The sequence below is a fragment of the Amia ocellicauda genome, chromosome 12, assembly GCF_036373705.1.
Source record: "Amia ocellicauda isolate fAmiCal2 chromosome 12, fAmiCal2.hap1, whole genome shotgun sequence".
Lineage (NCBI taxonomy): Eukaryota > Metazoa > Chordata > Actinopteri > Amiiformes > Amiidae > Amia > Amia ocellicauda.
Genome location: NC_089861.1, coordinates 3045506 through 3056995, shown reverse-complemented (window position 1 = coordinate 3056995; position 11490 = coordinate 3045506). Strand labels below are relative to the sequence as shown.

At 48.6% G+C, this 11490-nt stretch overlaps 1 protein-coding gene across 2 annotated transcripts; it reads right to left on the bottom strand.

Annotated features, from left to right (window-relative positions):
• Positions 1 to 104: 104 nt before the first annotated feature.
• Positions 105 to 11084, bottom strand: haspin (histone H3 associated protein kinase). Of its 2 annotated transcripts, XM_066718081.1 has the most exons (18): positions 10926 to 11084; positions 9802 to 10002; positions 9427 to 9579; positions 8695 to 8856; positions 8432 to 8593; positions 7861 to 7981; positions 6014 to 7555; positions 5292 to 5448; positions 2962 to 3104; positions 2503 to 2694; positions 2181 to 2266; positions 2018 to 2080; positions 1845 to 1936; positions 1668 to 1747; positions 1457 to 1545; positions 1157 to 1299; positions 817 to 919; positions 105 to 546 (listed from the first exon to the last, which is right to left on the bottom strand). In XM_066718081.1, the coding sequence occupies exons 2-18, from the start codon at positions 9984 to 9986 to the stop codon at positions 342 to 344; spliced, it is 3678 nt and encodes a 1225-aa protein (XP_066574178.1). In that variant the 5' UTR covers positions 9987 to 10002; positions 10926 to 11084; the 3' UTR covers positions 105 to 341. The 2 variants fall into 2 exon arrangements, with proteins under 2 accessions (XP_066574178.1, XP_066574179.1); XM_066718082.1 differs by lacking the exon at positions 8695 to 8856.
• Between the last annotated feature and the right edge of the window lie 406 nt (positions 11085 to 11490).

The following is an 11490-nucleotide window of genomic DNA, read 5'->3' as shown; positions in this document are numbered from 1 at the left end:
AGTGGAGCGGCCGGCTGCAGGGCAAATCGTTGTATTCGGTTTTGGTTTTTAAAACTTTCCATCATTGTCGACCTCAGCCATCTATCTTATAGGAGCAACCGACACGTTGTAAAGATGACTTTTATTTACGTGCTCTTTTTAAAAATGACATAATAAAACAGTACAGCATATTCTTTTGCACAATACCTTTAGGGGAGGAAAATCCCAACCACTTTATATTTACAATTTAGATTTCAGGAAATTAAACAAAGAAAACGGCTGTACTATATATATAAAAACAAAACTGTACAAGATCCGCCTGCATTTTTTTTCCCCCCCTTTCTAAACATTTTGACCGCGGCTCACTGAAACAGGCCGCTGTGCCGCAGCGCGTCGGTGGCCGACTCGTACCGCAGGACGTGCCGGTGGAAGTCTGCGATGCTCTGCCTCAGCCGGCTCATGGGCCGCGTCAGGCCCTTGGTCTTGTAGCTCATGTTCAGCAGCTTGTCGGACAGGTAGTGCAGCCACAGCACGTTCGAGTGGGGGTGGAACTCGGCCCAGCTGTTGCTGCAAAGACACACCGAGCACAGCGTGAGCGAGAGTGAACACAGTGCGGATTCACACGGAAACATCTCATATTCATATGCAACTGCATGGATAAAGACTAACACCATTCTGTACACAGACATCTTCAGATTATATCGCACTGTTGGATTACCAACCAGTATCCAGATGTATCCAGCCCTCCTCGGACTCTCCTACACGCGCCCGAGCCTGGCGAACGGGTGGCTTAACCAGAGCGCGGCAGGTGGGTGCCAGACCCTGCTCAGTTCTTACTTGTTTTCCTCCCGCATCTTGCGATAGATGTCGAACTGGTAGTCCCCACTGCCCATGAAGAGCTCCTCGTCGCTGGAGATGTCGCAGGACACGGTCAGACCGTCTGAGAGAAAACGAGAGGCCGTGGTCAGGTTTTAATGCTGGTAAATAAGTCTCACCTGCAGAGCTACTGTCCCGACGGACTGGATGTGGTTTTGGTGGGTTATAGTTTCTCATGCCAATTTAAAATAAACATTAAACACGCAGCAACACCGAAATGGACGGGGGATCTACAGAAAATGATTCTGAATGGAACAGATGACTGACAGGACCCAGGGAGGGGTAGCGAGATGAAACCCACCTATTTCCAGCCTGGAGAGGGAATAGTCGATGATGTTGACGTGGACACCCTTCGTCTCAAAGCTGTGCGCCGTCCCATTCAGCACGAACGTCCCCTCTTTCTCCTTGACGCTCTTCACCAAGATGTTCCCCCAGTGCAGATCCCTGGGGGCAAGGACACGCCAGAACGTTACGAGGAGCGGCGCCCGTTCTCATCTTACACACATTCATTCTCTTCCCGAGCAGAGATGGGCGTCCCCGTCCCCGGGAATGCGGGCCTCCGACCGCGCTCATCAGGCTGCGCTTCGAGACAACCACTCACCTGTGTTCGAAGCACAAGGCCTGCTCCGCCACGGCCAGGGCGGCGGTCACCTGGTGCAAGATGCTTCTCGCTGTGGCCACGGAGGACAGCTGCGGGGGTGAGAGGAGGACAGGAGAGAGAGAGCAGCGGATCAGGGTCTAGGGGAGACCAAGCGCACATCCCCTCCCGGGCACAGACGGGTCCTCCAACAGACGGACCGACCGTAGCCTACCTTGCCCTGCAGGTTCTCCAGATCGCTGCCCCCGAATTCGAACTCCAGAATCAGGAAGATCTGATCCTCCTCAAAGAAGTCTGGATTGAACGACAAAAGGACATCTCAGGAGACGCCGGAAATGAGAGATTTTCAAACCTTTACGACGGGGCTGTCTTCAGTGCGAGCGAGCCATACCTGGGCGATCGTTCTCAGAGGTCTTCTGCTTGTCGAATTTATCCCAGGCTTTGAGGAGGAGCTCTGGGTAGCTGCCACGAACACAGTGCAAGCTAAAGAAATAAAAAACGCCGTCAGAAGTCTACTACACCAATGAGCGTCTCAGAAAGGTGTGATTTGTGAGGGCCACTCACTTATTCAGCGTGATAAACCCGTCCGTTGAGTTCCTTTCCAATCCACTCAAGCTGCTGAGCTCCCTGAAACAAGATTGTCCCAGTAGGTTAATGCGTGCCTGCGTAGATATACAGGCTATTGCCATACACAACTTCAGAAACAAAGACACGCCGGTAAACGCACTTCGAAATGATAACCTCGTGAAGAATTTCTCCGAAGGTCTTCTGGTGTTCCCCATTCACCTTCCGGTCCCCAGCTATGGGGATGATCTGCAGAACAAATGACGATGGTCAGTGATCTGCTCTGAAAAGGCGCTATATTCTCAGTCAAGTGGATCACAGACGGTTTCTTAGATGCCATTAAAAGCCAAGGCGAGAGTATTTTCAGTACAGTAGGTAGAACTGCTGCCTAAAAACCTTGCCATGACAGATTTCTTACAAATAAAGGTCAGTCGAAATAGCCATTTAAAGATGCAACGATAATACCGGGCATACACAATAAAGACCTTCAAGGCTACGGGCTCGCCGCACTCGTTCGTGGTGGAAAACACTTCCCCGAACGTCCCCTCGCCGATCTTCTTGCACGCCTTCATCTTGCTGGGCGGGATGCACTGCTCGAAGGCGATCGGCCCGCTCTGCCGACACTCCTGCAGCACCTTCTCCTCGTCTGTGATGTCATCGGCACCGGGACTGGCGTTCTGGGAAGACAAGGACGGCTGTTTCAGGTGAGCTTCTACGCCGTCCGCCCCGTAACTGGCTTCCCATCACTCGGGCTCTGGGCAGCACCGGCCAGATCGGGAAACGTAAAGCCAGTTAGTGAGCAACTGCTACCAACCGTCGTTTTTCTTTCTGGTAGCCACACACACCGGTTTATAGTGCTTTCACACAGTCAAACCTGAATAAACAAAGGCCTTCGCTGAGCTGGAAGAAGAAAGATCTACAGAGGGCAGGCAATGAACTCTCACCAGGAAGGAGCCTCCAGTGTCTCTCAGCAGAGCAGAGCGCGGGGTGGCCAGCGGAGACGCCATCAGACGGGGACTCTGGTGGTGGGACGCGCGTCCGACGGAGTCCGGGTGGGACAGGTTCAGCTTCTTGGGCGTGAAGATGGCTGGAACAGAAACAGAGGAACAGAACCTGACGTGTAGAAAGGGAAGTCGTCTGGGGCCTCGTTTGAAGCAGACATTGCAATATAACGAAGCTCTGAGCATTTCGGTGTGTGCTCTGGCAGTGAAACAAAGGGTGATTTCCCATTTCCTGGGTTTTACACACTGAATAAATGTAACACAAGATGAAGAGGAAGGGGATATATTAAGCCTCTTTATCAAACAATATATTAAAAGTTTGTTTTCCTCAGATCAACAAAAACTAGTTGCAAAATTACTTAACTATGAAAAACACTACAACTTCACCAGCCTAATTGTATTGTAGTTGGTTTAGCCTAATTATGGGATTTAGTTAGCTAGATTGCTACTATTATTACCCGTCCGACATGTTTGTTTATCATTTTTCCATTGTTTCTCGTTCTCAAATGATCCGATTTCACAGCAGGCTGGTATTTGAACAATAATATGTATCTATCATTGTGCCAGTCATTTGTATTCATACATACACTGATGTAGCCGAACTCACATTTCCAATTAATGTTCAAATTGTTTAATCCTATATACACAACCAGCTGGTCGTGCCACCCAGCCCATACTGGCAAGAGTTCACTCCAGGCTGACTTCGCATTTAAAAAAGTGAAATAGTTCTACATCTACATACTCCACAAATTATTTTAAGAAGTAAAACTGACAATCTGAGTTATCCGCCTAAAGATGAGCAAATTAATTAATTGATAAAGGAAGAGTCCTACTACAGGAATGTAATTGTTTGAGTTAAATACTATTAAAATACTAACCAATTATTTTAAAGTTGAAATGTAATAAACTCTGCATGCATGGTGAGTATAATTAACTATTTAACTTTCACCTACACAAGATACGAGGTTAAGTGAGGCATTGCAAATTATTTTTTCAAACCTGAGATTATGAACAAGATGAATGAAATGAGCCACACTACGAGTGACTCTGCTGTTCGTATCGGGTCATGCATGACGTATCTCCATGTGGTACCCAAATTCCAATTTTATATTCTAATACACGGTTTTGTCATAAACGTGCCGTGTGTGAAATAACGGTGTCCATTTCGGGTCTATTCGAGTGCCTGGGCTAAACCGAGACCATTACTTTTTGCACAGGTTTTATTTTTAACAAACACAATGTAGGATCAGTAGCTGCACCGGGTCTGGATGATTGGTCCAATTAAGCCCCGATTGCCGGGCTTTTAAAACGTGCGCAGGCACAGTGGTCGAGACGTGGCTCACTGGAGCACAGTCCCCGGTGTGAGGTTTGCAGTCGGTGTCCCGCCGGCGGGTCGGTAAGTGAGCGATGTGTAACGTTGCGCTAATTGGTGTTAAATGTCTGTCTATGACGGGCGTTTGCAGTCATTCCCGCTCCACCGACGCACGGTTTGTATTATAGGTTGTTTGTTTTTTAATAAACAACGGCTGGCGTTTATTTTTATTGCAGGAATACAGGCGTATCAGACACTTGTATTAGGGTTTTTTATGATCTATAGGTTTTCTCTGCGCAGCCTCCGTTCTGAAGCCTTGTTCATCCGGGCTCTTGTCCATGGATACTCTGTAACGGGTTCCTTCACACATGCGCGGTTCAGGGCTTGTTTTTTCTGACCAGGCTAGATTAATTTACTTATTTTACACTGTGTGATTAGATTGTGGTTTGAGTCCTAAGCTTTTTGGCTGTATTGATTTATCTTGTCGCTTTTGGCTGCTGTGTGTGTTTTTCCTCTCTTGTATCTAGTTGCCTGATGGTCGTGAGCTCGCAGCCCCAGTGATGCCGCCTCCAATCGAGTACAGAGGCACCGTTAGCTAGCAAAGAAGATCCTGTCTTTAATTCTGTCTTATCTGGTAATAAACTAATGTACTGCACTGCTGTCTCGTTTCTTCATTAAATTGAGGGGGACCTAACAGTTAAAAGCCTTTACCACCTGGGCAGGGGTTAGAAAAAGACATTATTGAACAGTCAACTGAGTTTTTTATTTGGAGAGCATGTGATTTGCATGGCGCATCCTTTCAGTAAGGGCGATACAGCTCAATTACAGTTACTATTAAATAAAGTTGCTTGATTCCACTACACTAAATTGAAAACAAACAGCCACTTTCTTAAATACAGGACAGTCTGAAGCCACTCCGCTCACAAGCTCACTCCATGCAAGGGTCTGGTCAATACTGTACCCGTCTTCTTTTTGTGCACCGACAGGGCAGCTTTCAGTCTGGACCAGTGCTGGGTGCTCAGGGTCCCAGGGGTGAAGTTCAGCAGCAGCGAAGACACTCCCAGCTGCTCCTTGGTGCCCAGGTCCACTGAAGTGTCCAGAGAGGAGTTCACAGGCTCCTAAACCAAGACCAGGAGTGCTTTAAGGTCTTTTGATCACACTGCTGGACACTCTATATCCATTGGCATTGAAAACTAATCTACTCCCAACACATGACAGCATTTTCATTTGATTTTAATCCACAAACCTGCAAATCATTGCTTCTCTTGCAGTCAAAGGGAAGTAATGATAGCGTGGGAAATCGCTACTGTACACATTCACACTGAGAAAAGACTTTAGAAATCCCAGCCGCAGGTGTAGAATATAACTTGTAATGTTTCATGTAAATTATGGATTGAACTCTGGGATCGGTTAGCAATACTAGGCTCTCTCTCTACAATCCTCAGGTATGAAATGGGAATTAAAACTGGTAATAGTTCTATAATGCAATGTGTAATGCATTATTGTACAGCATGTTCGTGGATAAAAGTGTGTGTTTGATTAATTATTAATTGGTGTCTAAGGCCCTGGTTTTGCACCAGACTTCTAAGGCATAAAAATACATGGACTGACTCATTCTACGACTGACTTCCCTACAAAGAACCCCGCAAGCGTCCTCGTCCAAAACAGGCGGAAGGGACTCACCCTGCGATGCTTCTGGAGAAACGTCCCGCAGTTAAAATCCGCCAGGGAGTAATCTGTGCTGCTGGAGCACAGCGACTGAGTGGGGCCCTTCTTGTGCTGCTTCTTCAGGTCTCTCTTGGCCCACCGGCTCACGCTGAGCCCGCTGACGCCGGCCTTCCTCCCCGTGCCCGGCTTCTCTCTGGGCACCGCTTGGGTCCTCCGCTTCCCAGGCCTCGGCCTCCGTGCAGGTGACGGGGCCGGCTCGTACCGGGGCGGCGGCGGCGCGTCGGACGAGGAAGAGGAGGCCGCCACCGCTTCTGCGGAGAACGAGGACGTCAGCCTCCTGCGCAGGCCACTCCCCCTCCTCGCTGCTGGACCACTTTGCCCTGGAGGTCCGTGGGTGCCGGACGGTTGCGTGCGAGCCAAGTGGCCGGAGGTGGACAGGTGGCCTTTCACAACGTCTTCCTCGGAGCAAAAGAGGTTTGTCTTTTGACCTCTGCCCCGGTCGCTTCCAGAATTCACATCTTTTCCTGGGAATCTGTGCGCCAAATCGGACCGGTCGCCATCCCTGAGGGAGCGAAGATACTCGGATGGGTCTAGGCGTGTCAGCAACACCACGGGCCGCAAAGAAGCAAGCCTGTGTGTCACACCGACACTGGAGGGACCCACGCCGTCTCGGGCCAGAGCAGACTCTATCCTGGGAGCTAAAGCCTCACAGGGATGATTTCCTAAACCACAGAGAGAGTGACTGGCCTGAGAGCCTCTGTTCCTCTGTTCCAGGCCAGAGGACAGCCTCGCCTCGGCCTCCTGCACCCAGTCGTCGATGGGAGAGCACAGATCTCCTGCTTGTCTTTTTAGGTCGTCTTCCATCAAGTGCACGGCTTCCAGGGTATTGACCAGAAGAACCACAGGACTCGAGGTCCTGCACCTTTCCTTCACCGCTTCGATCACCGAATCCAAATGAGTCTGGGCCGACACAAACTGGGAGTCTCTGCCGAACTGGGTCGAGACGTCCCCCAGAGAGGAGTCGCTCTGCCCGGGACGGTCTCTGGTAGTCAGTGCCGAACAGCTGACATCCTTAGAAAAGAGTTCCGCGCTGTACTGGGCGGTACTGCAGGTTCGGTCTGTGATCCTCGGCTGCTCAGCCCGTCCGCTGTGCAGAAGGCCGCCTTTTGAGATGCTGCTGGGTCTAGTTTTCAATCCCGAATGATTTTCTCCTGCCGGCCCGGGTCCCTTCTGCCAGGGAGAGACAACGTCACACTCGTCGTTGCTCAGAGAGATTTCAATGGCCGAGCGCACGCCGGGGCGGTATCCCAGGTAAGAGGCTGCGGACGGCGTGCTGGCCAGGAGCGGCTTTTTGCAGCGCTTTCTCAGCAGGCTGTCGGCCGTGCCGTTCAGGGAGACCTCCTTCAAAGGGTCCGTCGTCCTGCCGAAGGAGGTGAAAGTGCCGCATAGTTCGGACCTCGTCTCCTCAGAGGGGAACTCGTCTTTGCGTCGGGTGCGTCTCCTTTTGGAGGCGCAATGAGCCACGAAGTCATCGGATGAATTCAAGCTGTTCTGGGGCTAGGAAATAAATAAGACATTAATAAGAATAGGGGAGAGGAGAGGTTATGTTAGGGCAAAAGGCATTCAGAATGATCGAGAGTTGCAGTTTATGCACAAATAATCTCAACACTAGATGGTACCCTGATAACATCTGTGTTTTCAATTTTACACAGTGGGAGAATTCAAGGTCAATATAATTAGACTGGTGTCAGGAAGGGCCTTCTAAGCACAAGACTTTACAAATCACAATTGTGATTTAAGAGACTAATTTAAACAAGCCGATTCAAATATGTACACAGCGTTTCACCACAGCTTCATCTTACATTTCTTTTCTTCTTTATTTCTCTCGTCTTCCGGACTTGTGGCTTCCTGTTCAGCCCCTTCCTACGATTAGTGACAAACTTGCCAGAAAAGGATGGTGGTAGAAACAAAGAATCATCTGACCTGAAGACATACAAATAAGCAATTAATTCACCTTCATACTAACATGGGAGACGTACAGATGACACAACCTCCTCCGACATACGAGCTGGCATGCTAGCCACTTCATTAAACACTACACAACATACATAGTGTCCAATCGAGAGCAGGCCATTCGCCCCATCGTGCTCGTTTGGTGTCCATTAATAACTAATTGATCAAGGATCCTATCCAGTCTGTTTTTGAATGTTCCCAAATTGTCTCTTCAGCCACATCGCTGGGGAGTTTGTTCAGATTGTGACGCCTCTCTGTGTGAAGAAGTGTCTCCTGTTTTCTGTCTTTTACCAGCTGAGCAGTTCAGAAGACCCTCTCATTGTATCATCAGTCAGGATTCCTTCCACAAAATTGTATTACAATGACACCGACATACCAATTGCTTTAAAAAGAGCTGGGCGATCGAAACTAAACCTCAACCTTTTGAGCGAAGCAGTCCGACTGCCCTTCCCAGCCTTGTGGGCGATCTGCTCCGTCCTGGATTCGTCACTACTGGAGGATTTGGAGAGGCACAGGTTGACAGTGGTCAGGGCCCTTTTCCTGGAAATGCGATGTGGCCTTTTTGTGGCAATGCTCTTCTTTCTGCGTGAAGAAAAGCAGGGCATTAATATAAATAAACACAATGAAGACCAGGAATAGAGCTGCGACTGGCTGGCCCTCCCCTAGTCCAGTAAAGATCCCACCTGGGGTACACATCACGGGCCACATTGGCACTATTGTTTTCCGCTTCCGAAACCCTGGTGAAATGACTAGGTTTCCCAGCCTCCCCGTTGTCGGTGTCTGCGATGCATGACGTGACCGCCCTCCTCTCCGCCCACCATGACACAGGGTTTGGAGATTTCCGTCTGGTGACAGGGAACACGGTTACAGCCCGAACGCTTCGGCAGCCTGAAGGAGTACCACATCGGAGCTAGACCAGCGATACATCAAAAACTAAATATATCAACATCATGATCATACAGTGATCAGTGATTGGCTGCTATATCGCAGAATTACACTGCCTGGAGGGGAGGCAACCATTAGTCCAAGGCCTTGGACCTCAGATATTTGTTTTCTGTTTTTCTCTCCTCTGTGCCTAATGGGTTATTTTAGTTTATTAGTTTTTTATGGCTGAATGAATTGTTGGTCTGTTTTTCAATCTGTAAAGCACACTGTGGCTACCCTGCAGAGGGCGCTATACAAAAAAAAAAAAAAGATTGATTGATTGATTGATTGATTGATTGCAGTGCCATAGTAAATGAAACCAGGATTTGGGGAATGCTAATCGCTAATTTGGCTCCTGAGACTAGTTTCTCCAAAATGTCACCTGGATAACAGTGATCCAGATTAAGAACCCTGCAACTGACTAACGAAGCTCACTAATCAAACCCCTCTCCGACACGGGAGAGACAGAAGCCCGTTCTCTGGACACACACCTCTCCTCCTCGGTCCTGGCCCTCTCTCTGCTTCCCTCCTCCGTGTCGACGGGGATGTTTTCCTTGGTCGAGTCGTTATCCTTTAAAGCAGCCAATGCTTTCCGTTTGGCTCTCCTGCCGGGCCTTGCACTGGCGGTGCTGACTTTGCATTTCCTGAAAACAAACGCAAACCTTTTTCATTGGGCGACATTAGATCTTGTCAAAGGCAAAATAACTATCAATAGTTGCGGAGTCACATTCCCGCAGGTTGTCGTTTTTCTAATGCATTTACACAGAAGCAATTATATTGAGGGGCAGTGAACACATACGTAAGACACCAAGTGAAAAAGACCAAAGGCATCCGGTGCCATCGGGGATGAATGCACGGCGGCTCACCTTCCTCTCCCCCAGTCCAGGCTGCTGTCTTCAGTGCTGGCAGACAGGTCAGAATAGGACGTGCTGGAAAAAACCTTCCTCCTGTTGTCCGGGGTAAGCCATGTTTCCACCTTCCTCATGTGCTTGCCATACGTCCTTAAAACCAAGGGACCATTTCTACCGTAAGTCTTCATTGCATTCTTCATCGACTAAGTGCTGTTTCTGTAGTGAGCAGAACACAAGATAAAATCATACAAATACAGAAAAAAATATATAATGTACTTCAAGCAGACAATATTGTAACTCTAAATAAGGCCATGTTACATAAAACACCTTAATTGTTGGCAAAGGTAGCTAAGAACTACAAATAGCAGCTCTTTTGACTTCAGTGCATTGAAGGACTTGGTGCCATCTTTACACTTAAGCGTCACTAAAGGAGAAACCAAATGGGAAATTCCCTTAAAGCACCTTAAGAACTGCAGCAAAACCAATAGATTATTGTTCACCCACTCAGCAATCAGGCTGGCACTTTTTGCCTGCTGGCTACGTCCAGAGGATCTATATTTACCTACAGTGGGGCTTTTGTGATCACTTTAATGATTATTATACAGCAGCATCAGTGTAAATAAGAGGTCTAATGAAGAGGGACTGCATTGTTCCCAGTCATTACAGCCTTCCAGTAAAGAATGCAGACAGAGCAGACCCGACCTGGACAGTACAGGAGTGAGAGGCAGCTCGGGGTTGTGGCACATCCGTTTTGTGTCTGTGCCTGTAACCCTGCTGGGACCGACAGACACGCAGAGGTGAAAGGTCACATGAGACACGGATTGTGAACCCATGCATCAGTCCTGTTCAGGGCCAGCTGTTCAGTGTCCGTACTGCGCATGCGCTATCACTGGACTGAGCGCTTCCTGACGTCACACGACTCCCGCACATCACGGCTGCGGGCTGTCAGGTCGCTGTCCCGCAACACACGGGTGACGATTATTGATGTGTGCTGATGACACAACCGCGCGTCATGCTCTCCAGACAAACGGCTGTGATTTCAGTGCCGAACTGCATTGCTTTTCCAGGAATCGTTAGTCAGAGAACCGCGGAACCGAGACCCGACCCATCCCAGATTCAATCTCCTGAGGGCGACTTACGTGAGAGTGGGTGCTCCGTCCCCGGCAGTTACTGTTTATTCCCGTGTGGGGACGCTAGTGCAGACATAACACACATCAGGTCTTCATGCCTGCTGTTGTCTGAGAGCCTCTTCATTTGGTGCCGATACGCGCCTTCCGCTGTTCGAAATCTACTCGCCCCCCGATTGGTCCGATGAAACGTCATATCCTGTTAACAGCCGACGTCACGTCCTCCGCTGTCACCGCACTGTAGTCCCGCCTCCGAGCTCTCGATACTGGCAGCTGATTGGTCCCCCAGCCCGCCTTTGTCATTGGTCTGCTTTGAAAGCTGTTTTACTGGAGAATACAATATTATTTCGCAGCTGTAAAGTGGATGCTGATTAAATTATGATACTATTATTATATGTAAAATAAATACATCTTGTTGTAAAATTATGTATGTAATGGTTTTCGTATTGTAGTCGAAGTAATTTAAAAAATATATGTGATGTTATACGTTTGTAAACTAGTAATATTTATTGAGTTTTTGCCAATGCAAGTGCAAATTTGAATATGCATACAATGTGACCTTTTATACTGTAATGTT

What these genes read in the sequence shown, in the direction of transcription:
- haspin (XM_066718081.1), bottom strand. Translation starts at nt 9,986, where the DNA reads ATGAAGAATGCAATGAAGACTTACGGTAGAAATGGTCCCTTGGTTTTA. An exon ending in GCCAGGACCGAGGAGGAGAG is followed by an intron (nt 8,857 to 9,426) that starts GTGTGTGTCCAG and finishes CCCTGTCACCAG; the next exon opens with ACGGAAATCTCCAAACCCTG. An exon ending in TTCTCCAGAAGCATCGCAGG is followed by an intron (nt 5,449 to 6,013) that starts GTGAGTCCCTTC and finishes GTCTTGGTTTAG; the next exon opens with GAGCCTGTGAACTCCTCTCT.